Genomic DNA, 16,431 nt, shown 5'->3' with positions numbered 1-16,431 from the left:
AGGAACGGCCAAAATTACCACCAGGACAACGCCTAGCGTTGTCCTGGTGGTAATTTTGGCACACACACAATCGGGAGCTTGGTTTGGATTTTTAAATGCATCCGCCATACACTCCAGACTTGTCACCAAGCGATTATCATATTTTTCTTGCATTGCAAAATTCCTAAATGATAAAAATTAGTATCTAGGGAGGATTGTGAAAATCGACTACTAGAGTTTTTTGCAAATAAAAAGCAAGACTTCCGTGAGAGGGGCATTATGAAGTTGCCTTTAAAATGGCAACAAATCATACAACAAAACGATGCATATTTGGCCCACATCGGACATTCCAAAGCATGTTAAATAAAGTCCTATAGTTCATAATGGATTTCTCTTTCCCCCCAACCTATTATATTCTTCTTTATATTTTAGTCCTTGGACAAATATTCTTCAAAAAATGCAAGCCTTAGATAGTCCTTGATTTTTTTTTTAAATCTACGCCTCTTATGGTCTATAAAAAATATGTTTTTCAAAAATCCACGATTAACACCTCCCACTGCGTGGTTGCCAATAAAAAAAGCCCTATACTATCACAGCGACATCTAAAAAGAGCTTTATTCAACGTAAAAATATGTATTTATTTTGTTAATAGTGCCGTTGGAGCTTTGAAATGTCTGCAGAGCTTTTATTCTACACTACATACGAACCAAAAGCTTTTATGGCATACATCAACTAAGCAGCGTATGTATGTTGTATCCCATATGGTCTAGTGGCTAGGATATCTGGCTTTCACCCAGAAGGCCCGGGTTCGATTCCCGGTATGGGAAGTTGTTTTTACATGATTTTTATTCATTTTTTATATTCGACAAAAAATTGAACAAAATTTTAATTAATCAGAAAGGAGAAAAGGATACATGTCATAAAATACATCGGGAATGTTTTCTGACCTTAGCAAACGTCTCAATATTCTACTTTAGAGGGGTATTCTGGACACATAACACCTATTGAAGAGTTCTAGCCATATAAGACCTTAAAAAAGTACCTGAGAGGTATTACTGGCCTTCGGCTTCAAAAAATATATTTTTCCTATTCAATTCAAATTGAAATAAAACTAAAACATCTAGAAATAAAAAATGTTTTAAAATACAAATAAAAATATTTATTTTTTTATTATTTTTACATTTCACATAAATCGCATAAAAAAAAATTATGACAATTAACAACATAATATGAAGTGAAATATTTTTGAGCTTTTCAAATTACATATGAAACATTTAAAAAAACGTACTTGAAAAAAATAAATTCTAAAAATTATACCAAAAATATCAAATGTTTATACACAATTATTTTAAATTACAAATAAACATAGTAATAAACTATAGAGCTGTTTTTTTTTATATTCTCACATTTCAAATTACATATTCAAAATTAAAACAAAAACAATAAAAAAATAACCAAAATTTAATTATAAAACTAAAAAATGAAATAAATAAAAATTAAATTATAAAATTACATATAAAAAAGAATACAATTATATATAAATAAAAATCGAAAATCAAAATAAGTTTTAAAAAATTATATATTCTACTAATAATATTTCGGACTTGATTTGACTTGAACTTGAAAGTATTTATGACACCACTCCAAAGCGTATTCATAACCGACAAATGTGGCTGCGTTAAAGGGTATCGCCCTGACGACCAACATCCAGCTGCCACGGAACAAGCTGCGCCAACCATAGTGCTATAAAAAATAATAAAATTAAATTATTATTTATTTTTTTACTTTTCAAATTAATTTTTAATTTTTTTTTTTATAAAAATGTCATCAAACTTCCCCCTTACCTTAAAATTCTTATTCAAACAATGCCATATTGAACGATACTGGCGATTCTCTTCGGCCTGCATTATGGTTTTCACTACATCGAAGGGTATAACACACACCCAGGACAGAATCCCCGCCCATGCCCCCGCCATTGTCGTTACAACAAAATCCACCTGGGTATCATCTTCAGAACGTAGCCTTCGTCGCGCCTGTACAAATTCCGTTTGATCTAAATAGGTGGTGGTATATCGATAGGCCAACATATAGATGCCATAGGGGAAAACGTCTCTGAAGAAACAGATAATTTATGTTTTTAGTTTAAAGTTTTATCTCATGACTTACCGACACATCATGGGTACCAGTCCTCGGAATAGCCCCGAAAATCCATCATTCTTAACGATTCTCTTAAACATCCAGAATGGTGTCATCCTATGTCCATAAATATATTTGTTGTAATCTGGAAGGGAAATTTCAATTAGACCTTTTGTAATCAAAGAATACTTCGAGAAATATTATGAACTTTAAAAAAAACAAAAATCTGGTCACCAATGTACATTGGGAGGTATGGCTCTGTGAAGAGCATTCTGACCTAACAGGCCTTCTGATGACAGATCACAACAAATATCGAAAAGGTACATTGGGAGGTAACAAAAGGCCTCTGGAATGCCTTATGGCCAAAAAAGACATATGAAAATCCTTCTCTGCTTATAAAATCTCCGAAAGGTCGACTGATGAAACAGTTCATAAAATTTCTCCGCATAATAGACCTCTGACAATTCCATAGAACTCCTCCACCTCCTTAAAAAACGTCTGAGAGGCCAGTGGACATAAATGCCATAGACGGCCTCAGAAATATATCTTCTGGTCATAAAAAGCTCCAAACCCCTCTTTATTAGGACTTCATACATAGAAGACCTTGGAGAAGAATAGGGCTAGAAGGTATTGTGGATGTAGAAAAATACCCAAGAAAAAAATGCAAAAAAAGACCAGGTCCTCTGACCTTTGAGAGGTTTTGAAACATCTTTTTAAAATCCTTCTGGTCATAGAGGACGTCCGAAAGCTATTCTCCTCATATAAGATTTCTGACAAGTCTTCAGACTTTTGAAAGGACAATAAACCATAGAAGACCTCTGAGAACCTTGTGGTCATAGCGGACGATCGAAAGGTATTTTACTCATAGAAGATCTCCGACAAGCCTTTCGACTCTAGAAGAGGACCATAGACGACCTTTGAAAAGCCATCTAGCCTTCCAAGATTCCAGAGAGGTATTGTAGGTATAAAAGAATTCTGAGATATCATAGTAGATCTCTTGGAGGTCTTCCAGATATAGAACACCGGTAAAAAATGTGAAGAAGAACATAACTTAATAGCCTTCATTTTATAGAAGACGCCAGAAAGGTAATTTCCTCATAGAAGACTTCTAACAAAACTTTAGACTTCAGAAAAGGGCCATAGACCTTTGAAAGCCTTTCGCGATTCTAGAGAGGCATATAAGAACTCCGGGACATCAGTAGATCTCTTGGAGGTGTAGCTTAAACGACCTTTGAAAGCCTTAGAAAACTTTAGAAAGGTCTTCTATAAAATATTGGACCAAAGAAAGATTTTTTTTTGACATAAAGAACCTCTGAGAGATTTTCGAAATCTAAAAGTCCTTTGAGAAGTATTATTTCCATAAGAGATCACTGAAACGTATTCTACCTTTAGAAGGAGCTTTAGAACCGCAAAGGACGTTCGAAACATAAAAACCCCTCTGAGAGGTTTCCACGTCATAGAAAATGTTTTCGAAGCCCTCTCAGAGATCTCCTCGCCATTGAAGATCTTCTGGCTTTAGAAGACCTTTGAAAGGTCTTCTGGTTTAAAATATATATCTGAAATGTCTTTTGGTCCTAGAAGTTCGCTGAAAGCTTTTCTAACCTCAGAAATACTTCAAGACGTCGTGTAGCGATGGACGATTTTAAATGGTCATAGAAATGTTTTGGAAAGTTACAGAAAATCTCCGAAAGGCCTCGTGAAGTGTTCTTGACATAGACTACTTCTAAGGAGTTCTTTAGCCGTAGAAGTCCTCTTTCAGGTCTTGGGACATAAAAGACCTCTGAATGGTTTTCTGACCTGCCTGTAAACAGTTTTCTGCGCAAAGAAGATCTCTGAAATACATTGTGGCCTTAGAATACATTTCGAAAGTTCTCAGGGACATAAAATGCGTCACTGAAAGCCATTGAAAATCTCTGAATAGTTTATTGACCTTAGAAGTCCTCTGAAAGATTTTCTGTCCTAAGAAAACGTCTGAAAGATTATCATGCTGTAGACGTATTCACTCTAAAGAAGATATTAATTTAGGTTTTAATAGACCTCTAAAAGACATTCTAGCCTTACAATACCTCCGATTGGTCTTTTGGCCTTAGAAGAGCCTGTCTGACCAAGGAAGAGTTCTTTAGAAAGGCTTATATGTCTTAAGGTATTCTGGTCTTAGAAGAGCTCTGAACGTCCTAGAAGACATGCAAAAGGCCTTCAAACCAATAAAGACCGAAAGGCCTTCTGATCTTTCAAGAAGTATTCCAGTTTTTAAATATTCAGACCTTAGAAGAGCTCTGAACGTCATAAAAGAATTCCAAAAGGTCTTCTGATCTTAAATTTTTTGAAAGGTTTTGATGCACTATAACCTCCCCAAAAAACCTTCTTGGCTCAGAAAATATCTGAACTGGTGTAGCCATGAAAGATATCTAAAATGCCGTCTGGCCTTCTTTAAAGGCATTTAATAAGCCTTCTTCCTTATGTTGAACTTAGAAAGGTTTCTATGCCTCAATAAAAAGTGTCCTTAGAAGAGCTCTTCTAATGCCCTAGAAGACATCTGAAAGGCCTTCTGGTCAATGAAGACTTCTTAAAGGCCTCTGATTGATCTTCTGGCTTTATAGGAGCTAAAAAATGCCTCTATGCCTTAAATAGGCCTCTAATAAAGCCTCAGACCTTAGAAGAGCACTGAAATTCCTTAGGAGATTAAAAGATATCTGAAAGATTTTGTAGCCTTATAAGTACTCCGAAAAGCCTTCCTTCATATGAAGATATCTATCAGGTTATAAGATTTGGAAGATTTCTCTGAGAAGCCTTCTGACTAAAAAAGATTCAGGTCTTTTAAAAACCTCCGAAAAACCTTCAGGATCTAAAAAACAATTGAAAGATATTGTAACCATAGAAGATCTCTAAATTGCCTTGTGGCCATTTGAAAGGACTCCTTAGCTCAAAATGCCTCCATTTTCATTTTTTCTCCTTCACGACCTTTACTTCACTTCCCTCTCTCCCCCATTCCCTCCATACTTACAATGATGTGTTTGCAGGCGAATTTTGATCAACTCTATGGGGCACGCTACAAATGACTGCACAAATCCCGCTATTGATCCTGCGATAAACATATTTTTATATTCCAGCTGTTCACGTTGATAGTCACTGTGACACACCCGCCTCAGCTGCCTCAAATGATTGCCATAGACCCCAAACAAAATTGAATTTATTGCGCCCGTTGTGACAAAGGGGAAAAACATGCCACGATAAAAGCCATTGATCTGCAAAGGATAAAGTAAAAGATATTAGATAATGTGGGAGTAAAGGATGTGTGTGTGTCCTACCCCATTGTTACGTTTGTAGATTTGTTGTACGGCTGTCGGTACCGATGTGTTGGAGGCCTGCTGCCATGTCTTTATTGTATCCAACGGATGGGCGACAAATACACCTAGGGCACCTGTTAATTAAAAAAGAGAGGTAGGATATTTTTTAATTAGAAATGATAACAAATGAAACTAATTTCTTCAGAAAAATTTAAAAACATTTATTCAAAGTCGGAAAATATAAAAAATCGAATAATTGCTACATAGGAAATCTTTAGGATTAAATTAAAAAGAATTTTAGGGGGGTAATTGGATGGGAAAATTTTGTAAATATGATCGATGGCTCTATGAGAGATTATTCCGAATTCATTTTCCCTATTTATTAATTTTCAATATCAAAAATCCAAATATCTCAATTCTTTTATTATGCTCATCACAATGTAATTTTTTTATTTATTTTTCGCCTAATTAGGTGCTTAAAAATTCATGTCGAACATGTGACAATTATTATTATTTCAAAATATTTGAAATAGTTTATTTATATTGGGTTGCGACCAACAAGTCATATTAATTTCATTCATAAATATTTCTTAAATAAATAATTTGTTGAAAAATCTAGAAAAAATGCCTCTCAACCTTATGTGGTTTAGGCAACAAAACCCGCTGCCAAATTTAAATGAAATTTTCTCGTTAATTTATATATACGACCATGTGAGTGAGCACAATATTTAAGTGGCCACATTACCTACCATTAACGTTCATCCATACGTAATTGTTCACATTACAATGCGACGAACATATCTTTTTATCTGCCAATTGTTCAAGAAACATCTGATTACACAGTTTCCATATTTTCTTTCGAAAGTCAAACAGAAATTATTAAGTAGGTGGGGTTAATTGGCTTAAGAGGGGGGAAAGCATGAATAAATTTCGCCATTATTTTTCCGTTGATTTAAGCAATTAAAAGTTTCTTCTATAAAATTAGGAGAAGCTGCTCGAAATGGTTTAAATTTTCTTGTAATTACAAGGAAATTAATGTAGTACATACACTTTATGGGTCATTCCATATAGTTGCAACTGAAGTCAGCAACAAAAAGTTGTTGTTGATAATTTTATACTGTTAATTTCGTATTCAAAATGTATGACTATATATTCGGTATATACATTATATATACATATTTCTCTTGTTCAATGACTTATGCTAAAAATTGATGGAGAATATTTTTGTTCCTTATACCATTCTTCTAAAACGACATCTTGTGGGAAAAATTGGTAAAAACTAGTAATAAGTGCGATTTTTACCCTAAAATGAAAACACTGCCACCTGACACTTCTTTACAGGTCTTATTATTTCACTGTCACTGGAATCGTCCTCGCAATATTCAAAAGAGTCATCGGCATCTTCGTTCTCACTAGAAACGTCTGGCAAATTATCGTCAAAAACTTCCGAAAGTATTTCAGGTTCGTTCGTTTCCATCTCTTTTCGAAAGGAGGCCATTTCAAAAAGGGCGAGGAACTTGAAGACGAAGGCTATTCGAATCACCAAAATGCAATGCAAAGTGTCGAATTCTCTTTGAGACTAAGCCGTTTTGATTTTGCGTTTGTGCATTTATACAGTTTTTCGTAGCACGTAATACGAGAAAACTCGTGATGGGTCCTTAATGTGTTAAGATTTTTAACGTTTAGGCGGATTTTTCAGTTTTAGTCTATTCTGAGACATATAATAAAATATTATGGCGAACATTTCTGTAGAATATTCTGAGCATCTTTAATCCCGTTTTAAATGAGTTTTCAATCACTCCTTGGAAGAGGGGACTGAAAAGACCCCTTCAATGAGTCAGTTGAGAGTTAAAGTTGTATACCAAAATATTCCTCGATATTTTATCTGTAATATTGCCGAATACACTATATACCTAAAATACGCCGATACACATGTCTTTATTTTTTAGCCCCTCTTTCATAATCTGTTGGAATATCCCGGTAATTATTTTTTATGTTGCACAGTGTAATTTTTAGTTGTGAGATTTGGCATCCAATAAGAATCCAAAATACCGAATATTGGGTATACCGTTATATGAGGGCTATACCATTAGCAATACAAAAACTCCAGAAGTACTAGCAACGTATGAGCTCCATCTATCGTGATTTCAAAAGACGGCCACGGCCAAATCGACATATAATATTATTCTGATCAAGAATATACAGTGAAGTACGGTTATAACGAACTACAAGGGACCAAGCCAATCACTTCATTATAGAAGAAGGCAAAAACTAGAATTAAGCGAAAAAATATATATTCAGTTCCATAATTGGTAGTTTTTGTTAAATTTTTGACCACACCCTGCTTCTTTTTTTCTTTGACGAACCTGATTTTTTTTTGTAAAGATAAACTTTTGTGCGGATTATCATCATTAAAAAATATATATACTTGTGGTGAATTAAAATAAAACTGAAAGCTGGGACCAAATAAATATTTTGTTATAAAAAAAGTTCGCTATATCCGCAATGCACTATAAAAATAACGATTTGTATGAAAACTTCGGGAACAGGAAATAATTCGGTATATAGATGTGTTCTTTATGGGCGTACTCGACTGCTTATACTTTATGGGTTATTTCGAGGTGTTGCAAACGGAGTGACAACTTTAATATATGTATGGAGGGTATAAAAACGTAATATTTTAAAACGCAAATATTACAGATGATTTTTATTTTTTTCCGATATATACTAATACCATTTCAGCAATCTGATTAGCACAGTGCCAAAATTGTAGTGACTAATACCAATTTAACACAATTTTCCAAAACATTTACATTCAACAATCCTATATTAATAAACCAGTGAGCGGAGCAGTATAGTCGGACTGGACCGACCATATCTTTTTGCGGTTCTAGGCCAACAGCTCCACTTTCTAATCCTGGTATATTTTCCAAATCCTGTTTTTTCCGAGGTGAATATTTACGCTATTAAATACAAAGTTGTCCACTTTAGGCTTCGGTCGATTTGACCCTCTGAGCCATTCTATGTATTTGGTCAGATGTCCTTCACCGTATAAAATATGCAACGTTCTGCAATAATGACCTCTAGATCGACTAGAAAATGAAGTTTTCGGTTCATTGCACTCCCTAAATATCATCTCAAAACCACCGAAAATTATAGGCGTCGTCCTTGACCTTGAACTATAAGACTTTATTTAACATGCTTTGGAATGTCCGATTTGGGCCAAACAAATGATCCACCGTTTTGTTGTTGTAGCAGTTTATATGAATTGCATGTTTTCTGTTATGTTTCCTCCAGTTCTGTCTCCAGATTTAGACATGCAGCTACCTCCACTGGCTGTAACCACAGATATTCCGGAGTGAGATGAGTAGGTTTGGCTGGGCAATTGAACAAGTGCAGTGTGGTATGAGGGCCTGTACCACATGCTGGGCAGACATCCTGCACCTGGTCATCAATCCGTGCCCAATACGAATTGAGCCGACTGCACCATCCAGAACGTAACCGAGCCAAAACTACTCTGGTTTGTCTGGGCAGCTGACGTTCTTCAACTGCTATGGGTGGGGGGTGAGCTCCGAGGACGGCATTCACTTTGTAACCGTTCAGCGCTGCTCGATAGGCCACTTGATCTAGAGGCTCCCTTTTGTATCGTTGAACCTCTCTAGATCATGCACATCCTTCCTGACACGCCTGGGTGGGGGAGTCCTATCCACCATATGATGGTTGGGATGATCGTCCCTGAAACACCCGAGCAGGTACTGCAACGAAAGCATATTGCTATGCTGACGTACGGAAATGATCTTCGTCTCCTCATGAAGATGGTCCACTGGTGTCATGAGGAGGCAGCCTGTCGCTGTCCTCAGGGCGGCATTCTGACAGGTCTGAATATTTCTCCATTGCGTATCACTGGAATTCGCAGACCACACTGGAACCGCATAGCTAGCCACAGACGACCTATCGCTTTGTAAGAGGTCAACAAGATTTCCTTATCTGCGCCCCAAGTGCTGCCGGCAAGCGACTTGAGGACCTTGTTCCTACTTTTTAGCTTATCGCAGATAGCTGTGGTTTGCGCGGACGATTTAAACATGCTGTCGAATGTGACCCCGAGTATTTTGGGGTAGTTGGTGGTCGGAATTGTGTGCCCCTCGACCTGCACATTCAACGGCGGCGGGTTCTACGATACCGGATTGACCCGATTTATTTCGGCCAGCGGCTGCCAACCCAGTTATATATCCACCGTTTTGTTGTATGATTTGTTGCAAATGTATCTTCAAAATGCCTCTCTCATAGAAGTTCTGATCTCTATTTGCAAAAAAACTCTAGTAGTCGATTTTCACAATCCTCCCAAGATACAAATTTTTTATCATTAAAGAAAATTTGTTTGATCGATACTTTACGAGAAACCTATCAATACAGCCATCTGCCGAATTTTTATTAATATAGATATACAAAAACAATGTCATGAATATGTTAGCGATGGTTTATTAATATAGATATACAAAAACAATGTCATGAATATGTTAGCGATGACGCCAGAGTACCATTCCTTTCGATCAATAAAATTCTGAGCAATCAATGGCGGGATAGCGGGACTAAAGAAAAACGTTCGCTACCATTATAATAGTGACTAACACAGTATCGATAACAACCACTGCGGAATAGCCCATATGTAAACATGCCAAAACGTGGACGCCAACAGAAAAAAACAAAAATTTGAATGAAAGAGATATGCCGACGAGAGCGTCATTTTAAAAATACCCCCTCAAAAAAACAAAAAGATCACGGTCGCCAAACATGAACTTGGCCAACTGTTGCAAATACGGATAAGGTTAACAACAGCTACAATAACAATTTCGAATTAGAAATTAGAAATTAGAAATATATTCGAAATGAGGTAGTCCCAAGAAACAAACAAATCAGAATCATATTAAAGAAATATAAAGATCGGAAAATCCTATAGGAGGCACAATTTGGAAGAGAATAAAAAACAACAAAACTATTTCAAATTTAGATAATAAAATTACATCATTAAAAAATAATCGGTGGCATTTTTTTCAATTTAAAAATAGTTTTTAAATACCTTACCTCCAAAACACCCCGCCACAAAATCACAGTAGGTTTCTTTCATTTTTGCATTTGGTTACTGGAAGGAAGTTTAGAATATTTGGGTTTCTTCACTGTTTGTAAAACTATATGGTATCCTATATAAGGCTCTCACACACACTCAACTACACTAAACCTACGTTCTTCTCCTTGTTGTTATTGGTTACAAAAAAAACTAATTAAAAATAATTTTCTAATTGAATTGAATTTGCTTCTTCTCTAGTGACGAAACTCGCGCGCACACCTTAGATATGTGTTAATTATTTTATTTTCTGTTGTTGTTATTATTATTATTATTTTGTTCGCACCACCACTTTAATTGCGAATTTCACCTTTCGGGTCCCGCAACACTCTTACCCACTCAAACGCACACCCGCACACCGAGAATGGGTAAAGCGTGCGAAAACCACCCGACCGAGTTAATCGTCACCGCCTGCACCGTATTTGCGATGCACCACAGACAATGGCTTTCTAACAACTGCATTGCATCGCTACGGGACCAAAACTATTCAGAACTGTTTGGTATTTAGAAATGCAATTTTTTAAATTCAACGCTCTTCTCTTACAGATGTTAAGGGAGAGAAAAAGCTTTTATGCGAAAGCTTATTTTCTGGGAAAGAGAAAAAATTTCGATTCTATTGTTACAAATTGAAGGGAATGGCAATTGGTTCGGACATCAAGTTCCTTAATTTTAATTAATTAACCGCATCTCCAGGCGTATACTTTATAGTTATATGAAGAAACATTCGTAAATATAAATCATACGCCATGTGCCCGTTATGGCGCCCAACTTGAAAAGACCTATTCGTTATTTATAAGAAAACCAACAGGTCCCTCATAGAAGATTAGAGGGTCTTCTCATAGAACACCAGAAGGTCTTCTCATAGGAGAACAGAAGGTCCTTTCATAGAAGACCAGAAGGTCTTCTCATAGAAGAACAGAAGGTCTTTTCATAAAAGACACACAGGGTCTTCTTGTAGAGCCTTTTCATCGAAGATCACAGGGTCTTCTATGAAAAGACGGTCTGGTCTTCTACGAGAAGACCTTCTGGTCTTCTATGAGAAGACCTTGTGGTCTTCTATAAGAGAACCTCCTCCTTCTATAAAGTAGTTCTCCTTCTGGTCTATGAGAAGACCGCCTGGCCTTCTATGAGAAGACCGTCTGGTCTTCTATGAGAAGACCGTCTGGTCTTCTATGAGAAGACCGCCTGGTCTTCTATGAGAAGATCGCCTAATATTCTATGAGAAGACCGCCTGGACTTCTATGAGAAGACCGCCTGGACTTCTATGCGAAGACCGCCTAGTCTTCTATGAGAAGACCGCCTGGTCTTCTATGACAAGACCGCCTGGTCTTCTATGAGAAGACCTCCTGGTTTTCTATGAGAAGACCGTCTGGTCTTCTATGAGAAGACCGTCTGGTCTTCTATGAGAAGACCGTCTGGTCTTCTATGAGAAGACCTTCTTGTCTTTTATGAGAAGAACGTCTGGTCCTCTATGAGAAGACCGTCTGGTCTTCTATGAGAAGACCGTCTGGTCTTCTATGAGAAGACCTTCGGGTCTTCTATGAGAAGACCGTCTGGCCTTCTATGAGAAGTCCTTCGGGTCTTCTAAGAGGAGACCTTCAGGTCTTCTAGGAGAATACCTTCAGGTCTTCTATGAGAGGACTTTCTGGTCGTCTATGAGAAGACCTTCTGGTCTTCTATAAGAAGGCCTCCAGGTTTTAGATAAAAAGACCTGGTCTTCTATAAAGAAGACCTTCTGGCCTTCTATAAGAAGACCTTCGTGTCTTCTTATAACGATAACATGGCGTATGATTTATATTTCTTAATTTCTACATATAGATATAAAGTATACGCCTGGAGGGTACGAAGACCTCCTGGCCTTCTATAAGAAGACCTCCTGGTCTTCTATATACGAAGACCTCCTGGCCTTCTATAAGAAGACCTCCTGGTCTTCTATATACGAAGACCTTCTTCTATAAGACGTCCTATATAAGAAGACCTTCTTCTTTAAGACGTCCTATACAGGAAGACCTCCGCATATATAATGAGACCAAAAAACATCCTGGTCTTCTATAAAGAGGACTTCTAGATTTCCTATTGGAAGACTTCCCAGTCTTTTAAAAGAAGACCTCCTGGTCTTATTAAAAAGTCTTCAATAAATATTCTACAGATTATATTCTGTAGAAAATTCTCCTGTTTTTCTACAGAAAGAGTTCCCGATCTTCTATGAAGAAGACCTTCTGGTCTTCCATAAAGAAGACCTTCTGGTCTTCTATGAAGAAGACCTTCTGGTCTTCTATGAAAAAGGCCTTCTGATCTTCTATAAAGAAGACCTCCTTGTCTTCTATAAAGAAAACCTTCTGGTCTTTTATTAAGAGGAACTTCTGGTCTTTTATTAACAGGAACTTCTTCTTCTAAAAAGAAGACCTTCTGGTCATCTATAAGGAATACCTTCTGGCCTTCTCTAAAGAAGCCCTTCTATTCTATGGTCTTCTATAAGAAGTCTTTCAGGTAGTCTAAAGTAAGACCTTCCGGTCTTTGCGAAGTAGACCTCCTTGTCGTATAGAATGGGATAATTTCGCCTTTTGTAGAGGAGACCTTTGGGACTTCTATACAAAACCCTACTGGCAAATGTCCTGCTGATCTTTTATCAGAAGAAAACCTACGAGTCCACTATTAAGACCTCTTACTTTTCTGTAAATACCCATACGAAATACTTTTGGTCTCCTACTACAAATCCTTTTGAGTTTCTCTTCCTTGTTTTTTTATCTATATATATAAAAGAGCTTAGTGTTAAGTGAGTGAGTGACTGACAGATCATCGCCCAGACGAAACGGCTAAAGCTAGAAGCTTGAAATTTTGTGTGTGGGTTGGTGTTGGTGTGTAGGCGTGAGATAAGGCTGGGTTTTTGGAAATTCGAACTAGAAGGGTACGAAAAGTACTAAAATGTACCAAATATGGTACCCTTTGTATTAGGCGAACGGGAAGAGCTAGAATTCTGAAATTTGGAATGTGGGTCACTGATGTAAAGTTAGGAAGATGTACAAAAGGATTTTTGGAAATTCGACCTATAAGTGTACTAAAAGTACTAAATTTAGTTCTAATTTTATATATATTGAACATATATAGCTAAAATCTTGAAATTTTATATGGAATAGAGGTTGGGAAGTGGTGTTGATGTATGGAAATGGTTTAAGATTTTCGTACTTATGCTTTTTAAAAAGTACTAAATGGTACTAAATTTGGTACTATTTTCATTTAGTTGAGTGTATATAGATGGAATCCTGAAAATATCAATTAGGACTACTATTGGAGTACACGAATGAGGTAGCTTTAAAAAATTGTACTTATGTGTACGAAAAGTACCAAATGGTACAAAATTTGGTGCATGTTGAATTTCGGTTCACATATAGAGCTGGACTCTTGAAATTGTGAATTAAAGTGACAGTTGCAGTGTAGAATTGAGGTAGTTTTGGAAATTCGCACTTATTGGAACGAAAAGTACTAAATCGTACTAAATATAGTAAAATTTGGATTTTGCTTAAACGTATGAGCTTAAAACCTGAAATTTGGAATTCTGATTACTGTTGAAGATTGAGCTATAGAGACATCAGTGGAAATTCGTATTTTTGTGTACGAAAAGTACTAAACGGCACTAGATATGGTACAATTTGGACTTGGGTGAACGGAGAGAGCTGGAAACCTAAAATTTGGAATAATGGTTGCTTTTAGAATATAGAATTAAGGTATGGAAGCATAGTACGTATGTGTACTAAATGGTACTATATTTGGTAGAACTTGATTAAGTGAATAGAGTTGGACTCCAGAATTTTGGAGTTAAAATGACTTTTGAAGTGTAGGATTGACGTAGTTTAATTATAGAAACAAAAAGTATTAAATGGTACCAATGGATAGGGTTGAGATCCTGAAATTTTGATTAAATTAATATTACTGTTGGAGTGCAGGATTGAAATATGTCGGTAGTTTTGAAAATTTGTCATTTCGTGTACTAAATGGTACTAAATTTGGTACAGTTTAGATCAGAGTGAATGGATAGAGATGGAAAACTTAAATTTAGAATACAAATCACAGAATTAAGGTAGTATTGGAATTTCGTACTCTTGGATACAAGAAGCACTAAATGGTACTAAATAGGGTACAATTCGTTTTGTGTGAGCGGGAACCCTAAAATTTGGAATCAAAATTAAGTGTGAAGTGTAGGATTGAGATATGGAGGTAGTTTTGAAAATGCATGATTATGTGTACTAAATGGTACTAAGTTTATTTAGATTAAGATAAAAAAACTTATATTTGACAATAAAATTACTGTTAGAGTACAGGATTGAGACAGTGTTTAAAATTCAAACTTAAAGTACGAAAAGTACTAAATGGTGCTAAATATGCTACAATTTGGATTTATGTGAAAGGATAGGGCTGGGATCCTGAAATTTATGATCAAAATTACTGTTGGAGTGTGGTGAACGGATAGAGCTGGAATCTTTAACTGTGGACTAAAGGTTATTATGGGTGAACATGACTGGGGTAGTTTTGGAAATTCGTACTTATGGGTACGAAAAGCACAACATTTGTTACAAATTGGACATTGGTGAACGGGTAGAATTCGAATCCCGAAAGTTGCAATTTAGGTTACTGTGGTAGTGTAGATTTGATAAAGTTAGGATTTGATAAAGTTAGGGTACGAAAAGTACAGAATGGTACCAAATCTGGTACAATTTGGTTTTTGATGAACAGACAGAGCTGAAATTCTTAAATTTTGACTTGCGATTACTATTTGAAATAAGGATTGAGGTATATTTGGAAATTTGTACTTATGAGTACGAAAAGTACTAAATTTGGACTTTGGTGGAATTAAGATGGCCCAAGGACGAACCCTATTGAAATTGGGAAAAATCTTTTAAAATTTAGATATAGTTCCCATATATATATTTTAGTCCGATTTTAAGTAAATAGTGCACCAAACTTCGATTTACGCGAAATTAGGCACAGCGGGCTGGATTGCGTCTAGAACGATGTGTGTTAAACATCGTGAAAATAGTTTCCGATTTAGATATAGCTCCCATATATAACTTCGTCCGATTTAATGTAAATGGTGTACAAAAGTCCCTATATATCATTCGACTTGCACGAAATTTTGCATGGGGTACTTTATTGCTTCCCTTACTGGTTTTCATCTGTATAATGGAAGTAAGAGAGATTTCGGAAAATAGTGCTTATGTGTATGAAGAGTACTAAATCGCAAACTATAGTACAACAAATTTACAGTATTTACGATACCGTATGAAATATTTTTTGTATTTCCTTTCCGCATACGAAGTAGCGGGCACTTTGCTAGTCCTTTATAAAATCCGAAATAAAAAACCCGTATCATCTTTTTTATACATTTCTCAATTTTTTATTTATTTATTTTTAGGCATTTATTGTTATTGTTTGTTGTTTTGTTTTTTTTTTTATATTTATATATTTTATTTTCTTTTTAATTTATGTTTTGTATAGATGATTTTCCATTTTATGTTTTGTTAATTTTTTCTTTCGCTTCGGTTTTTTTATTTTTGTTATTTTTTTATAAATTATTTCCCTTTACTACTAAAACTGTTTTTGTTTTTTTTTTTTTTTATATATCTTATCAATTTTTTGTTTGTTTATCTTAAATTGTTTTTTTTTTAATTTTTTGTCAATGAAAGTTTTTGGTGAGAGTTTGAGGTGAGTGAATTGTTGTTGTGTTTCAATGGGAGGGTGGCGAGGGGTGAGTTAGTTTGTTTGTGTGTTTGTTTTTATGTGACAAGTGTAGAATTTATAATTATTAGTTTGTTTTTTTTTCTTTATTTTTTTTAATAATTAATTTCTTTTTTATTTTATTTTTGTATTTTCATATGTCAGCAAATTGTTCAAATTTTTATTTTTTTTTTT

The 16,431-nt window shown here is 35.6% G+C and overlaps 1 protein-coding gene and 1 non-coding gene across 2 annotated transcripts; one reads left to right on the top strand and one right to left on the bottom strand.

Annotated features, from left to right (window-relative positions):
- Positions 1–734: 734 nt before the first annotated feature.
- Trnae-uuc (transfer RNA glutamic acid (anticodon UUC)) lies at positions 735–806 on the top strand. The gene has a single exon. It is a non-coding gene; the product is annotated as a tRNA-Glu (tRNA).
- Positions 807–1,566: 760 nt separating this feature from the next.
- On the bottom strand, positions 1,567–6,233 carry LOC133338595 (solute carrier family 25 member 45). Its single transcript, XM_061546762.1, has 6 exons — positions 6,152–6,233; positions 5,424–5,536; positions 5,120–5,360; positions 2,146–2,260; positions 1,824–2,091; positions 1,567–1,722 (listed from the first exon to the last, which is right to left on the bottom strand). Exons 1-6 carry the CDS (start codon positions 6,231–6,233, stop codon positions 1,567–1,569), a joined length of 975 nt encoding a protein of 324 aa, XP_061402746.1.
- Between the last annotated feature and the right edge of the window lie 10,198 nt (positions 6,234–16,431).

This window comes from Musca vetustissima, unplaced genomic scaffold (genome assembly GCF_032173495.1).
Source record: "Musca vetustissima isolate MV318-11 ecotype Yass unplaced genomic scaffold, APGP_CSIRO_Mvet_v1 utg84621, whole genome shotgun sequence".
Taxonomy (NCBI): Eukaryota; Metazoa; Arthropoda; class Insecta; order Diptera; family Muscidae; genus Musca; species Musca vetustissima.
This window is presented reverse-complemented; position numbering and strand designations above follow the sequence as displayed.

Excerpts from the sequence above, each read along its gene's own strand:
- LOC133338595 (XM_061546762.1), bottom strand. The coding sequence starts at position 6,233 with ATGTTTCTTGAACAATTGGCAGATAAAAAGATATGTTCGTCGCATTGT. Across the intron at positions 2,261-5,119 it reads TCGCCTGCAAACACATCATT|ATTACAACAAATATATTTAT; the intron begins GTAAGTATGGAG and ends TTTCCCTTCCAG. Across the intron at positions 1,723-1,823 it reads GTTTGAATAAGAATTTTAAG|CACTATGGTTGGCGCAGCTT; the intron begins GTAAGGGGGAAG and ends TATTTTTTATAG.